The sequence below is a fragment of the Cetorhinus maximus genome, chromosome 15 (assembly GCF_964194155.1).
Source record: "Cetorhinus maximus chromosome 15, sCetMax3.hap1.1, whole genome shotgun sequence".
In the NCBI taxonomy this organism is placed as follows: domain Eukaryota; kingdom Metazoa; phylum Chordata; class Chondrichthyes; order Lamniformes; family Cetorhinidae; genus Cetorhinus; species Cetorhinus maximus.
In genome coordinates this window covers 15,071,062-15,086,846 of record NC_135893.1, presented here as the reverse complement: position 1 = coordinate 15,086,846, position 15,785 = coordinate 15,071,062, and the positions used below count along the sequence as shown (strand labels likewise).

Sequence of the window (15,785 nt, the reverse complement as noted above, 5' to 3'; positions counted from 1 at the left end):
GGCCATGGAGGGATTCGAAAACAAGGATGAGAATTTTAAAATTGAACCAGTGCTTAACTGGGAGTTAATGCAGACCAGTGAGCTCAGGGATGATGGAAGTACAGGATTTGGTGTGAATTAGGACATGGGCAGCAACTTTGTGTGGGGTGGAAAATGGGATGCTATCCAAATAGGCAAATCTAAAGTAATGAAGGCATGTATGAAGATTCCAGCAGCAGATGAGCTAAGGCAGGGAGCAGAGTTAGATGATGTTATGGAGCTGGAAATAGACAGCCTTAGGAGCAAACAATGGAGTTAGAGTAAACTTTTAGTTATTTGATTCAATATAGTAATTCCAAATAAGAAAAACATATATGTATACCAAAATGTACCACTAGTCTTCTGTCAGTGCAAGGCATAGCATCATGTCTCAGCTTTCTGATTGTTTTGGTTCAGTATAGCATCATGTCTCAGCTTTCTCACTGGTTTAACATTGACAAATCAAGCAATAAGGAAGAAGATGTGGCAGAGGGCCAACCAATGACTAAATTTTCCAACTGGTTTGATTTGTTTCACTGACAGGCCCATTGACTAATAAGGTTGCAGATGTTAGAGACTTAATCAACGTTTATAGGTGAAGCAAACTACCACATTTTTTTCAGCTGCCATTACAATACTAAAAATTAATGGATTTCAGGCAGAAAGGTATTAAGCCTGAACAGGGTGTTGCAGGCTCAAATAAATATTACTGAGATTAATTTAATGAGATCTTAAACTTAGAATACTGCATTGTCACGTCTGAGTTCTCCAGGGCAAGTGAGATTTGAGACCATATTTATTAAAATAAAACCCCATAAAGTGCTCACAGATGCCAACTGCCAATGCGTATTGAAAATCAAAATGTAAATTTTTATCTGAGGGCAATGTTATGGAAAATATAATACTTATTTTAGTTAAACTGTTTATCTGCCCAAGAAGGGGAAATAGTAAGTATATGTGCAGTATAGAAGCCGAAAGCAAATTATTATGATAGGCTCTGAGAAGCATGTCACACACACTCTTATGCAAATGAACTGCAGAAAATAACAAGCTACAGCATATAGCTCAGCTAAAGTCCTATTATCAATGTTTTTTTAAAAAAGCTATCATATAAAACAGCTTTAGTATTTATATATCCTACCAACATACAACCAAATTAATTTTACTTTTTACAGAAGTTTATTTATTCAGCGAGCTTATATGAATTAAAATCGTTGCTTTGGCTCATGGTATATTGACATGTAACCTTTAGTAAAATACATGCATAACTCCAAAGCTCCCAAAATGAGTAATGATCAGTTTAAAAATCTCCAAAATATACAAATGTATATACTCACTCATCATCCGGTGTGAGCTGCACAGGTTCACTTGTAAACTGAGTATCGAAGTTTTCTAAACCGTAGTCATCAGTGATCTGTGGTTTAAATGGAGGAGTCACCTGCTTCTTCTCCAACTGGGGGAAAAAACATGAATAAGTCAGAGTTGGGCACATAGATCAGAGGAAAGTGGAAAAAACCAATTCAAAATATACAAGTTATAATACATTTTCCTGGATACAGTAAAATACTCTTAGGGACAATAAATCTGGCATCCTCTTCTTCACCAGAAAAAGACAACAAAAAAATAAGTCAAGGATGAGAAAAAGCCACAGTCCATCAGGTTTGTCTCTCCAGTATTCCAACCAGTGGTGTAATGCTGCCGGATCGCACCGGAGAGCCACTCCGGCACCATCTACTTAAAGCAGGCTTGCCCAACTCAATGTGGCTCGCCAAACATTCAATATCAGTTGGACATTTAACTGACTTATATTTGAAAAATTCTGTAAAGCTGCTCATCCAATCACAAGCTGGTCTCTCTCTGCATTTGCTGCTTGAGCCTATCAGTAGCAAATGCAGGGAGGAACCAGCCTGTGAATGGATGAGCAGCAAAGATTGGGAAATTAAGTTTTAAAAGTACATTCCAGGGTCCGGAGTGCGAAGCAGATGGAGTGGAGCCCAGGTGAGCCCGAGTGGAATGCGAGACAGCTGTAGCAGGGCCCAGGAAGGCCGGAGTGGGGCACAAGGCAATTCGAGTGGGGCCCACTGGTGTTTGAGTGAATGAGTGACTGGAGTCAGAGTGTGAGGGAGACAGTGAGAGAGAAAGTGAGAGAAGAGGTGGGGGGGAGAGAGATCACACGTTTGTGTGAGGTGGTGGAGAGAGAGAGAGAGAGAGAGAGAGAGAGAATGTGAGGTGGCGGGAGACAAGGGGAGAGAGAGTGAGGTGGTGAGAGACAGAAAGAGTGAGGCGGTGGGTGAGAGCGAGTGTGAGGAGGTGGGGGGGAAGAGTGTGCGCGTGAGGAGATGGCAGGGAAAGAGAGAGAGTGTGAGGAGGTAGGGAAGAGAGAGAGTGTGAGGAGGTGGCGGAGAAGAGAGAGTGTGTGAGGAGGTGGCAGGGAAAGAGGGAGAGTGAGAGGAGGTGGGGGGAGTGAGAGAGAGAGAGATTAGGCAGAGGAAAAGAGAGAGTGTGAGGAGGTGGAGGGCAGAGAGAGAGAGAGAGTGAGGAGGTGGGGGAAAAGTGTGTGTGAGGAGGTGGCAGGAGAGAGAGAGAGAGTGAGGAGGTAGGGGAGGGAGATGGAGTGTGAGGAGGTCAGAGAAAGAGTGAGGAGGTGGAGGGAAAGAGGCTGTGAAGAGGTGGGGAAAAGAGAGTGTGTGAGAGGAGGTGGCGGGAGAGAATGAGAGGGTGAGGAGGTGGGGGAGAGGGAGAGAGAGAGAGTGTGAGGCAGTGGGAGGGAGATAGGTAGTATGAGGAGGTGTGGGGAGAGTGAGTGAGGAGGTCAGAGAGAAAGCATGTGATCAAGTGGGGTGGAAAGAAAGAGTGAGAGGAGGTGAGGGGGCAGAGAGAGAGAGAGGGGGAGTGTGAGGAGGTGAGAGAGAGAGAGAGAGTGTGAGGAAGTGGGAGAGAGAGTATGATGAGGTAGGGGAGGGAGAGAGAGAGAGTGTGTGAGGAGATGGAGAGGGAGAGAAAGGGAGTGTGAGGAGGTGGGGGGGAGAAAGAGAGAGGAGTTGGGGGGAGAGAGGGAGAGGAGGTGCGGGGGAGAGAGGGAGAGGGGGTGGGGGAAAAGAGGTGGGAGAGAGAGGGAGAAAAGGTAGGGGAAAAGAGGTGGGGGGAGAGAGAGAGAGTGTGAGGAGGTGGAGGGCAGAGAGAGCGAGTGTGTGAGGGGAGAGTGAGTGAGAGGTGGTGTGGGAGACAGCGTGTGAGGAGGTAGGGGAGAGAGAGAGAATGAGGTGGGGGAGAGAGTGCGAGGAGGTAGGAGAGAGAGTGCGAGGAGGTGGGGGAGGGTGTGTGAGAAGGTGGGAGAGAAAGAGTGTGAGGAGGTGGGAAAGAGAAAGAGAATGTGAGGAGGTGGGGGGCACAGAGAGTGTGAGGTGGTGGGGGGAAAAGAGAGGGAGTGAGAGGTGGTGGTAGGAAAACAGAGAGTGTGTGAGGAGGTGGGGGAGAGAGTGTGAGGAGATGGGGGAGGGAGAGAGAGAGAGAAGGTGGGGGGGAGAGAGAGAGAGAGGAGGTGCGGGAAAAGAAGGTTGGGGGAGAGAGAGAAAGAGAGTGTGAGTGAGTGACTGAGGCCAGAGAGAGAGAGAGAGAGAGTGTGTCAGGAGGTGGCGGGGAAGTGAGAGTGTGTGAGGAGATGGCGGGGAAAGAGAGAGAGTGTGAGGAGGTGGGAGAGAGTGAGAAAGAGAGGTGGTAAGGGAGAGAGAGAGAGTGTGAGGCAGCGGGAGAGAGAGTGAGTGAGCAGGTCACAGAGAGAGAGAGAGAGTGAGGTGGTAGGAGGGAAAGAGAGGGAGTGTGAGGAGGTGGCGGGGAAAGAGAGAGTGTGAGGAGATGGGGCAGGGAGAGAGAGTGAGGAGGTGGGGGAGGGAGGGAGAGAGAGAGAGTGTGTGTGTGGAGGTGGGGCGGAGAGAGAGAGAGAGAGAGGAGGTGGGGGAAAAGAGGAGGTGGGGGAGAGGGAGTTCTTCTTATTGTGTCCATGGATAGGCTATACATGGCCCAGCCAGAACTGGACACATTTTTGCGCCTTGTTGTTGAACTCGGCAAGATCTGCAACAGTGCAGGGTTCCTCTAGCGATAGGCATTGCAGGAGATGTTGCATAGTCTGTGGCTCAGTTCCACATTCACAAGTTGACGGGCTGGTTGTATATCCCCATTTGCTTTGTGACACCTTTGAATGAACTACACCAGTCCTAAGTCTGTTAAGGCACTTCCAGGTTGCCCGGTTGCAATTAGCTCCTGGGGGGAAGGCTTTCATCCAGTAGAATTTCCATTGCTAGGGGTTGTTCGAGACTGGCGAGCCGGTCTTTCCACAAGGCGATGCGGGCTTCAGATGGGGTTGATTGTAATGGAACAACACTGTTCATGAAGCTCTTCCTTGACCTTAGGCGGCTGGGTGTAGGTGTATGACCATGTAGAGGGTGCCTCTCATCTGACGTTTGACGGAGTCGCTCTTTCTTGCTGGCTACCATTCTTCTTGTATCAGGAGAGTGAGGAGATGGCGGAGAGAGAGAGTGAGAGGTGGTGGGGGGGGCAGAGTGTGTGAGGAGGTAAGGTGGGTAACAGAGGGAGTGAGGATGTGGGGAGAGAGTGAGGAGGTGGGGAGGGAGAGACTGTGAGGCAGTGGGGAAGAGAGGGAGTGTGAGGAGGTGGGGAGAGAGAGAGGGAGGGTGAGGAAGGGAGGGAGAGAGAGAGAGAGAGAGTATGAGGTGGGAGAGAGAGTGAGTGTGTGAGGAGGTGGTAAAGAGGGAGGGTGTGAAAGGAGGTGAGGAGCCAGAGTGTGTGAGGATGTGGGGGGAGATAGAGTGCAATGAGGTGGGGGTGGGAGAGAGGATATGAAGCGGTGGAGGAGAGAGAGAGAGAGAGAGAGAGAGAGAGAGTGAGTGAGAGGAGGTGGGGCAGAGAGAGTGTGAGGAGGTGGGGGAGAAAGGTGGAGGGGGTAAAAGAGGGAGTGAGAAAGTGGGGGGGAGAGAGATTGAGGAGGTGGGGAGGGAGAGATGGAGTGAGGCAGTGTGGGAGAGAGGGAGAGAGAGAGAGTGTGAGGAGAGAGAGTGGGTTGTGTCAGGAAGCGTGGGGGAGAGAGAGGTTGTGAGGAGGTGGGGGTGAGAGAGAGAGAGAGAGAGGAGGTAGGGGAGAGAGAAAGAGTGAGAGGTAGGGGAAGAGAGAGTAAGGGGGTGGGGTAGAGAGAAAGCGTGAGGAGGTGGGGGAGAGTGAGAGAGTATGAGGAGGTGGGGGGGAGACAGGGAGTGTGCCGAGGTTGGGGGAGAGAGAGAGAGAGAGAGAGAGAGTGAGGAGGGAGTGACAGAGTAAGGAAGTGGGGGAGAGAGAGAGAATGTGAGGAGGCGGATAGAGAGCGAGAGAGAAAGGGGAGTGGGGTGAGAAAGAGAGAATCTGTGACGGGGAGAGATACAGAGAGGGTGCGGTGGGTGTGAGGGGAGAGAGTCTTTCTCTTAATTCCTTGGCTGTGATAGCCTGAGAATGTGTAAAGCGGTAGTGTTTGTCTTCCCTGCTGGCAGCTTTACATGGAATTTGCTGTACAGAAGCAGGCCATTTGGCCCACCCCATTTATGTTGGTGTTTATGTTCCACACTAGCCTCCTCCCACCCTTCTTGATCACACCATCAGGGTAACCTTCTGCTTCTTTCTTCCTCATGTGTTTATGAAGTTCCTTGAATACATCCACACTAGAATCATAGAAAGGTCACAGCATAGAAGGAGACCATTCAGCACACTGTCTCTGTGTCAGCTCCCTGCAACTGCATCTCAGCTAGTCCCACTCCTCTACCTTTTCCCATGTAGCCCTGTAAAACCTTCTCTTCAGATAATTATTCAGTTCCATTTTAAAAATGAAAATGAAATGCAAATGAATCTGTCTCCATCACACTCTCAGGCAGTACATATTCCAGATCTAAACCACTTGTTGCATAAAGAATCTTTCCTCATGTCGCCTCTGATTCTTTTGTTAATCACCTTCGGGTTCTCGGTCTTCTGCCGATGGGAACAGTTTATCCTCATTTATTCTATCCAGGCCCTTCATGATTTTGAACATGTTTAACAAATCTCCTCTCAACCAACTTATCTTCAAGGGAACAGTCCCAGCTTTGCCAATCTATCTACATAACTGAAGTCATCCTCGGAACCATTCTCATAAATCTTTTCTGCATCCTTCATATCCTTCCCATTGAGGCTGAACCAATGTTTTATGAAGGTTCATAACTTACTTCCTTTTGTATTCTATGCCCCTATTTATAAAGCACAAGATTCAGTATAATTTATTAACTGCTTTCCCAACCTTGCCCTGTCACCTTCAATGATTTATTCACATATACATCCAAGTCCCTCAGCTCCTGCATTCCCTTTAGAATTGTACCCTTTATTTTATGTTACCTCTCCTCGTTCCTCTGACCAAAATGTATCACTTCACACTTCCCGACATTCAATTTAATCTGGCACGTGTCTGCTCATTCCACCATCCTGTCTATATCTCCTTGAAGTCTATCACTATCCTCCTCACAGTTCACAATGCTTCCAAGTCTTGCACCATCTACAAATTTGAAATTGTGTCCTGTACTTCCAGGTCTAAGTTATTAAGATAAATCAAGAAAGCAGTGGTCTCTCCATATACCAGCCCCCATAAGTAAGTAAAGTTTTCTGTAATTCATGTTTTCAGTAGCTTCAATTAAATAATTGCATAATGAAATTCTAGCTATGCTAAAGGCTAATTATTCTAAATACCACATGGTTCAAAATAAAATTCCTACCGAGACTAAAATTTTTCACTTAAAAGTGACTTTTGGGGACTTGAATGATTAACACATAGGAAGGCAATGTAATGATAGATTTAGAAATGATATAGCCAACAAATTTTCTTAGAGCTCCTGCACCTCAAAATTTGCCACTATACCACTGATTCCAACTATTCATCGTGCAATCCAGCAGAATTAATTTGTTGCATCAATGTGCACAGAAACTTTCAGGTGAGCACTGACAAACATTATTTTGTCTATTATTTGGAGTTGAAGATTACAGCAGTGAAGTAAAAAATGCCCAGAGAATTGATGAAATGGCCCACAGTTGTTATAAAGCCCAAAACCAATTGTATGAATACATTTGTAAATATTGAGGGCAGTTTACCAAACTGAACATTGCTCAGCACCTTTTTCTCTCATGAAATTGTATCCAAGTGTTTTTTTAAATATAAAATTAACTGGTTTTGTTTTTAGCGCGTTTATGCTTTATAATAGCATTTTTGTTCCACTTCTTGACAAATGTTTACAGAGAATTGTTGTTTGATAATGAAAATGTACAATTACTGTTAAAATAGGTAACTGTCTAAGATAAATTGTGTTTAATCTTTATGGGTGTAATCTCATTTTATTGCTTGAAATTTCTTTTCCAATTGTAATTTCTCACCTCCACCAATTCTTCCTTTGATCAGTGAAGAGAAAATTCAAACTTTTATTTTCTTGTAAATTCAATCTCACAATTCACTTCTTTCAAATTATCAAATTAAATTGAGGAGAGTTGACACCAATGCAAGGCATATCTACGGTCTATTGAGAGAACAGGATTTGATTGGCACACAAGCTTCTTCAAACTCAATTTCTAAAGTTGAAGTTAAAGTGTCACAATATCAACAGAATGGATTAGTGAGTGACTCCTTTTAACTCTTTCGGAGTCAACCAATTAAACAAAATTAACAAGACGAGGGACAAAATAAACACAGCCCCTAAATTAGGGAACTGCAAAACCAAAGACAAAATTTAAAGGAAATTTACAAACATCAAATCAAAATGTGATTAAAGGGTTCGATAAAGCATCCCAGTCCCCGCGGTGCCCACTGGGCATGGAAGGCCTCACCGGTGCCGGCAGACACCACATGCTCCCTCTCCAGGGACACCCGGCTGCGAATGTAGCCACGGAAGAGGGGCAGACAGTAGGGCCGGACGACCCCCTCGATCGCCCACTGCCTGGACCTGTTAATGGCTAACTTGGCCAGGAGCAGGAGCAGGTTCATGAAGAGATCCTCCTCCCTCCTGGCCCCCCTTTGCACCAGGTGCCCATAGATCAGGAGCGTGGGGCTGAAGTGCAAACAAAACATCAATAAAAGGTTTTTTAAATAACTGAAAAGAGAGTGCAGCCTACAACACCCTATATAAACATGTGTCCATGGACTCCACAAGACCACAAAAAGCGCAGGTATCTTGGGAGTCCATGAACCGACACATCCTGCGGTTGTACAGGACCGCTGCGTGCAACACCCTCCACCTCAGGTCCCCGATGGAAAATGGGAGGACAACTCTGAAGAGGGCCCCCCCAATGAGGACCTCTGTCGTCGGACAGCAACAAGGCATGCCAGGGCGTGTCCGGGCGGAGGGCAAGGGCAAGGAAGTGAAGGGTGTGCAGCAGCAGCCCGTACAGGAAACCCCTCCACGTGCTAAAGGACGCAGAGGGCATTTCCGCGAGGCAACTCAGGTTGCAGGGCACCGGCTCCCGAGGGAGGGTTTGGGGCGTGGGGCCAATGTGGAATTCCGTCTGAACAGGAGTACGCTCAGACGGAAGACCACCGCACACCTGCGCCACCTCGAGGCCCAGTATGATGTTGGGGGTGAGCTCGACCATCCTAAGGTCTTGAATGGCATTGGCCGCGAGCCGGTTGTCCATGGACGCGCAACGCGCCAACTCCTGTGGAAGCGTTCAGCCCACTCCTCCGCCACCCAGCACGTCCCCGATCCTGGTCACCCCGGCAGCCACAACCCTCTTCTCTGCCAGCCGCTGAAACGGACGGAGGGGCGGATTCCTGAGCAGCGGCTCTCTGACGATAGCTACTACTCCTAATGGCGGAGAGCTGCGTCGCGAGGCAACCACGTTCCAGACTTTGATCAGGTCCTGGTAAAAGACGGGCAACGCCTGCAAGGAGCCACGAAGGCCCCTCAGGTCTATAAACAGGAGCTACACATCATAATTCAGACCGTGCACCTGGTGGAAGAAATATGTCTCCAGGGCACACCATCTTGGAGGGGGGCTTGACATAAAGGTATCACTGCAGGGCCTGAAGGTGGAAGGTCGCCACCTGTAGTATGACTGCCATTACAACTTTTATACATCTAGGAAATTTATTTTGATCTTTAAAAGTTAATCTTTGGAGATTTAACACCATGGCCAAGATTTTACTTATGGCGGGTGGGCTAGGCAGGAGCAAGCGCGGAGCCAATCGCCACCCGCGTTCGGCTGCGTGCCGCCATTTTATGTGGGCAGGCCAATTAAGGCCCACACAGTGTAACGCACGGCTGGTAGCGCTCGCTACCTGTGCGGGCGGGGGAGGAGGGAGATTCAGGGCCTGCGCTCTTTCGAGCTGCCTCGGGGAGATTGAATAGAGAATGAAACATTTCAATAAATGATGTAAAAATTGATTTAAACATGTTCCCTCATGTGACAGTGTCGCATGAGTTGGGACATGTTTGTGAAGGTGGGAAAGTTAATTCATTGATTTTATAAAAGCTTCAGGAAACCTCATCCTGCCCGTGGATGAGTTTTCCTGAAAAACACGAAGGCTGTTTGGGCTTTTCAGCTGCCCGCCAACCTTAAGGTTGGACAGGCAGCATTCTTAACTAGTTCAATTACTTTCTTAATGGCCTTAATAGGCCGTTGACATTGTGGCAGCCCGCAGCCACCTCCAGTGTGTGCCCGCCGAATTAAATATTGAGATGACGCGCGATGGCGTCGGGACGCACGCCCCATGTCATCGCACATCATTTTATACGTCAGCATGTCGGGCCCGCCCCCACATGCTGACAGGAAGATTCAGCCCCATCAGATCTGTAAACTTTCATGTTTACATGATGTTGCTTTTTAATATATGGGAGTTCAATTGAAAGTAAGTGCAATAAAGATAGCTTATGATTTGTTACTGGTCATCGTTCGGAGCACCTAAAGGCTTAAAATTTGGATAGTAATATATAAATACATTTCTAGTGCATAATTCGTGCTTCAACAACGTCAATAATCTATATTAAATAGTGCAAATGTGGATTGTTCAACAACCATTAACCACATGTTTAGACATCAATGTACAAAGGTTTAAGTTATCAAATGGCGGAGCAGGCTCAAAGAGCTAAATGGCCTACACTCCTGCTACTAATTTGTATGTTCTTAAAGTTCTAGTCAATGATCAGGCTTGCTCATGGTTGGAGGGCGTAAGGTTTAGCCATTGGCATTCTGCATGAATTTTATAGTATATTGTTACTATACTTTTGCAAACATTATTTTGCACCAGCAACTTACAAAACTTGTCACACTTCTCCGGCTGGCAGAGCATTATCAAACCTGCCTCATTATTTATACATTCCCGGGAAACACGCCGTTTCCATGCCAGGTGGGCTCTCATTTGCCCTCTTGCCATCACGCCGCCGTTGCAACACACTGGCTGCCATGTTTAAAAGGCAGCCGCCAGCACACCGCTCATCGCTACCAGCTCACCACTGCTGCTCGGGAACATGGCCAGCAAAGGAAAAAAGACCGCAGACCCCCGGTTTAATGATGGGTCTCTCAAGCGACTGCTGGATGCTGTGGAGTCCCACTGGGATGTCCTGTAGCCCCGCTCTGGCCGCTGGATGGGCAGCAATGTGACCAATCTGGCTTGGGAGGCGGTGGCAGCAGTGGTCAGCGCCAACGCCCTTCAGAAGAGGACAGCCACCCAATGCCACAAGAGAATGAATGGTCTCCTTTGTTCTGCCAGGGTAAGTCACTCTTTTTATCATTCTCAACTCACACATCACAAACACAGCACACTTCCAAAGGGCCCTCACTCACTGCCAATTCAAGGGACATCTCCATTCACTCTCTCACACACACCGTCATTTTCCTCAGCCTGTCCATGGGACCACTCACCACGCACAGGCCAGGCACATCTATCATCTGGCCTGGCATGTGGCCTGCTTACATATTCTCCATTTCTATCTGTGCAGGAGAAGCTGGCACGCAACAAGAGAGAGCAGTCGCAGGCCGGTGGCAGAATGCCCGAAATCAAGGTCCTCACCTACTTTGAAAACAGTGCCATCCAGCTGGCCAGCCACGATCTGGACTGGTCCTGTGCTGACGGTGAGGTTGGTGCTGCTCTACCAAGTGAGGATCCAGCAGTGCAAAATCCATCAAACAACCATGCTAAGAGTGATGTTTCCTCTTTCACAGGCCACTGCCATGCACTTGCTTTCGCAGGCACATCTGCCAAATAGCCGACAGAGTCCATGACCCAGGGCCTCCAATCAAGCCCCGAAGATACCTCTGAAGGGGAATCTGAAAGCACCCTCTTCGAAGTTTTGTCACAGCGCTCACCCACACCCTCCACCACCAAAGCAGAGACACACGCCTCAGTGGGACCTAGTTCTAAAACAGGCAGGCGATCACATACTGGTAAGCACAGTGATACACAACAGGTGGCAGCAGGGACTTCCCAGGTCCCCGGCATTTGGAGGGCTGCTGGAGGCCAGGAACCTGTTGAGTCCGAGTCAGATGATGAGCCTCTGGACTCAGTCATGTCACAGTTGCTGGAACTGCAAAGGCAAGCTGGCAACATCAGGAAGGGATGTCCGCTGCACTCCTCAGATTGCAAGGCACGATGGGGGACTCCATCCGTCTTCAGCTGAGGCAATAGCACCGGCATTACAATGCACCAAGGTCAACACTGGCAGGATGGTGGCTGCCATGGAGACCCCAGTCCAGGGCGTCGCTCCTACACTGCTGCGTGGGCTTAACTCCATTGCTTATGCTATAGTTGGCCTCCAACAGTGTGTACGTGAGGGGGGTGCCGGGCAGCTCGATCTCACTCCAGCTATCCTTTCCACTCATGGAGTCAGCCAGGGGTCGTCGGGCACCCATAGGGAGGATCATCAGCATGTGCACACCCCAGGGTCATCCACCCAGTTGACTCCGGGAGTGTCTGGCCCATCCGAACCCCATCTTCCTGTGACCTCTGCAGCTCCAGCTTCACAGGCCGAGGAGGGTGCCACTGACACACAGCAGGACCCCAAAAGCAGGCCTGGGTCCTCCAAGTCTCGGCCCTCCAGAGGACGCCCGCCAAAGTCATCATAGACAGGGAGTCGCAGTCAGCAAGCTGCCTCCACCTCCACTGTGGATGTCCAGGGAGCACCAAGACGTAGTGGCAGGGTTAGGGCAGTTAAGGAAAAGTAATCGCACAGCCTGGGCACGGTGTTGGTCACTTGTACATATTGTTCACTATTGTCAATGAACTCCTAAGAATGTCTCCCTGCCTGTGGCTCCTTGTTCTGATGAGCAGTGTCTTATCAATCGGATGTGAAAGCTTTCTGCACAAGTTAAAAGGCAGTTGTCTCAGTCCAGGGCCTCTTCCCTGTATTCTGTGCAGCCTTCAAGCCACAGTGATGATCCAGCCTCACACTCCCTGGAAACATTACTGATGCCTGCTTCTCGGCGGCGCTGGTCATTGCTGCTAGAATGTAGTGGGCACGTGCCACATAGTTCTCACATTCTCTCTGTGTGCTATCAGGACATTTAAAGTGGGGCTGGTCCCCACTGCACCAGTGTCTGCGACCATTGATGCTGTGCATCAGCTCCTGAAGGGCTCAGGTAGTGAAGGTGGACACAACATTGGATGTGTCTAAAGTTTCATGGCTGCATCTCTATGAGATGGCCCTGATCATGGCGCCCAAGTGAGCTGCCCTCAGCCAGACAGAAATCAGACATTCACAGAGGCTAGGTGAAAATTCATGGAGTGGCCTCACTGCATGTTGTCATCATCCTCCTGTGATTGAGCGAATATTAAGGCCTCCACTGCGTCTCCACGACAGGAGCGTTCTCACAGTGGCTTTTGGCGCTGCCATAACCCCAGACTGGAGTCAAACATTCACAACTGCGATGCGAGGATCTATGGGGACACTTCACTGCATGTCGTCAGGATCCTTCACAATTCCGGCAGCTATGAGGGCCTCCCAAGCGCTTCTACCTTGTCTGGCCAGTGCGAGAACCTCATCCTCGTCGTCGTCATCACCACCGACAACCTCTTCACCCTCATCCCGGCTGCCACCCTCCTTATCCGTGGAGACCTCCAGCAACTCCTCAGCCAGCTCATCTCTCCATTGGAGTGCCAGGTTGTAAAGGGTGCAGCAGACGACGATGATGCATGACACCTCTGTGGACTATATTGCAGGGCACCATCAGACTGGTCCAGGCACCGGAACCACATCTTCAGCATCCTGACAGTCTGCTCTACCAAGTTGCGAGCTGCAGCATGTGCTTCATTATACCATCGCTCTGCTGCAGTCTGAGGCCATCGCCCTGGTGTCATCAGCCACGGCATCTGTGAGTAGCCCTTGCCCCTGAGGAGCCATCCCTGCAGCCTCTGTGGACCCTGGAAGACTGCAGGGATCTGCGAGCGACTGAGGATGTAGGCGTCATGCACACTCCCTGGAAACTGTGCGCGCATCTGCAGGATGTGCTTCTGGTGGTCGCATACCAGCTGCATGTTCAGTGAGTGGAAGCCCTTGCAGTTGATGTAGTCGTCGTGTGTAGCGATGGGGACCTGAGCACCACATGGGTGCAGTCGATTGCACCCTGTGCCTGTGGGAACTCTGAGGTCTGGGCGAATCCAATGGCCCTTGCATCCTGGCTGGTCCCGGTCTCAGGTGAAATGCACAAAGTTTTGTGCTCTCGAGAAGATGGCATCCGTGACCTCATGGATGCATTTGTGGGTGGCGGCTTGTGAGATCCCACAGAGGTCACCTGTGGAGCCCTGAAAGGAGCCACTAGCATAGAAATTGAGCGCCTCAGTCACTTTCACAGCCACTGGCAGTGGATGCCCTCCATGTCCCCTTGGCAGTAAGTGGCAGATGTGAGCGACCAGGTCCCTAGACATATACAGTCTATGGTATTGCGGAAGCAGCGAAAGGAATCAGGCTTCTTACACCCGTCCGCTGAGCAGGTGCATGATATGTGATATGGGCAAATTCTGAAAGAAAGGAGCAATCAGTGGAAATAACTTAGATGTTAACAAAAAAATTCCTTTTGAAAATTTATTAGTTTTAGTTTACAGTCTTAAAAGTGGAATAGACACATTTACCAATGCTGGATGGTTGTAGCTGCATTTTGTAGTGAGAATGAAATGTATCTTTTGCCTTTTGAGTGCTTTTCTGCTGATGCCTATAAGGTTAAGTAAATGGTAGAAAAAAGTGATGCACTCAGCACCATTGAGATAATGGAAGGAATAAATTACATGGAGTATTAATTTAAATACTGTATAGCATTATATGCTTCCTGTAAAAGATCAGTACATTTGTTTCCATGGAGTTCCTCAGGCTAATGTTTTAGGCCCAACCATCTTCAACTGTTTCATCAATAAACTTTCCCTCCATCATAAGGTCAGGAATGGGGATCTTCGGTGATGATTGTACAGTGTTCAGTACCATTTGAAACTTCTCAGATACTGAAGCAGTCCGTGCCCACACGTAGCAAGAGCTGGACAACATTCAGTCTTAGGCTGATATGTGGCAAGTAACATTTGTGTCACACAAGTGCCAGGCAATGACCATTTCCAACGCAGTACCATATCTTAGGTAGCCACTGAGACACATACAGATGTTCTTATAATTCATATTTTGGCTCTGGTTTTGGGACGGCAACGCAACACCAGTGGTCCAACACTGGTCTCTTGTGTAATCAGGTGTTGAGAATAAATACAGCCATTAAATCCAAAAGCAGCTCCCAAGTCCCATAAAAAAGTTTGCATTCACTTGCGTTGGAACAAGGGGAAATTGTTGAGTTTCTAATAGTACTTGTAGGTGGTGACGAAGAACCATGTTTTCCATCAACTGCAGTTTTTTTAAAATATAAAAGCATACATGTGAATACGAATTTTGCCCTTGTGAATTTTCCTTTTTTCTCCTGTGGATAAACCCCTGGGCTTCATAGTATAACCTTTCACCTCTAGCCCCTCCCGATCAGTCAACAGAACTCAATGTGTGAGGAACCCAAATCTAAACTCTGTTACACTTACACTTTGAAGCACCGACTTGCTGTGCCACTGATCCCCGATTCTGTAAGCCTATCTTTGGGAATCATATATTTGGCTTTTGGAGAAATGTCCGGTGCCATATCTCAATTAATGAAGGACTCATGAAAAATGAATGGTACCAGAGTGCACTAGAGAAAAAAAACCTGCTAAATTAGGTATATCGGGTTCAATATTAGTGTGAGAACTTACAATAATAAGCATTATATGAATAATTTCTAAAATAAGTTTGGAGAGGATGGCATAAAGCATAACATGGGGCAACCACAGTAAAAGTATCAAATTTCTCATGAATTTGACAATGCTAGGAATACAGAATGACTTGTAGAAGTTGCACTGGCATATCAAGGAGCATGTTTTATATGATATTTGTATTAAGGCAGGAGCTATGACCAATAGTTAATGTAGAATGTTATGGTGAGCAACTACATCAGTTACAGGGTGGAATCTTGTGGAGGTGACAAGGGTCTTGGCCACCGGCTGGAGAGCTGTTGAGAACTCCCTATCGCCTCTTTTAGGGAAGGCACTTGACAGGTCAGCGGCGGCCTTTCCTGAGATCAAGGACTCCAGGGATGTAAGTCCTGCCTGCCAATCCGAGGCGGCAGCTATATTGAAAGGAAGTGCCACTGGAAGTCAGAGATCTTGGATTACTGCTTCCGATGGGCAATAACCCTGCACTAGGAACCATCCGATACTCAGATTTCAA

The 15,785-nt window shown here is 48.1% G+C and overlaps 1 protein-coding gene across 4 annotated transcripts in view; it reads right to left on the bottom strand.

Moving 5' to 3' along the window:
- prkcz (protein kinase C, zeta) overlaps window positions 1-15,785 on the bottom strand; it is a 555,970-nt gene that overhangs the window by 72,565 nt on the left and 467,620 nt on the right. For all 4 annotated transcript variants that reach the window (XM_078557946.1, XM_078557944.1, XM_078557945.1 and 1 more), the window contains one exon: window positions 1,356-1,471. In XM_078557946.1, coding sequence (XP_078414072.1) covers window positions 1,356-1,471 — 116 coding nt within the window. The remainder of the gene's footprint in view (window positions 1-1,355; window positions 1,472-15,785) is intronic.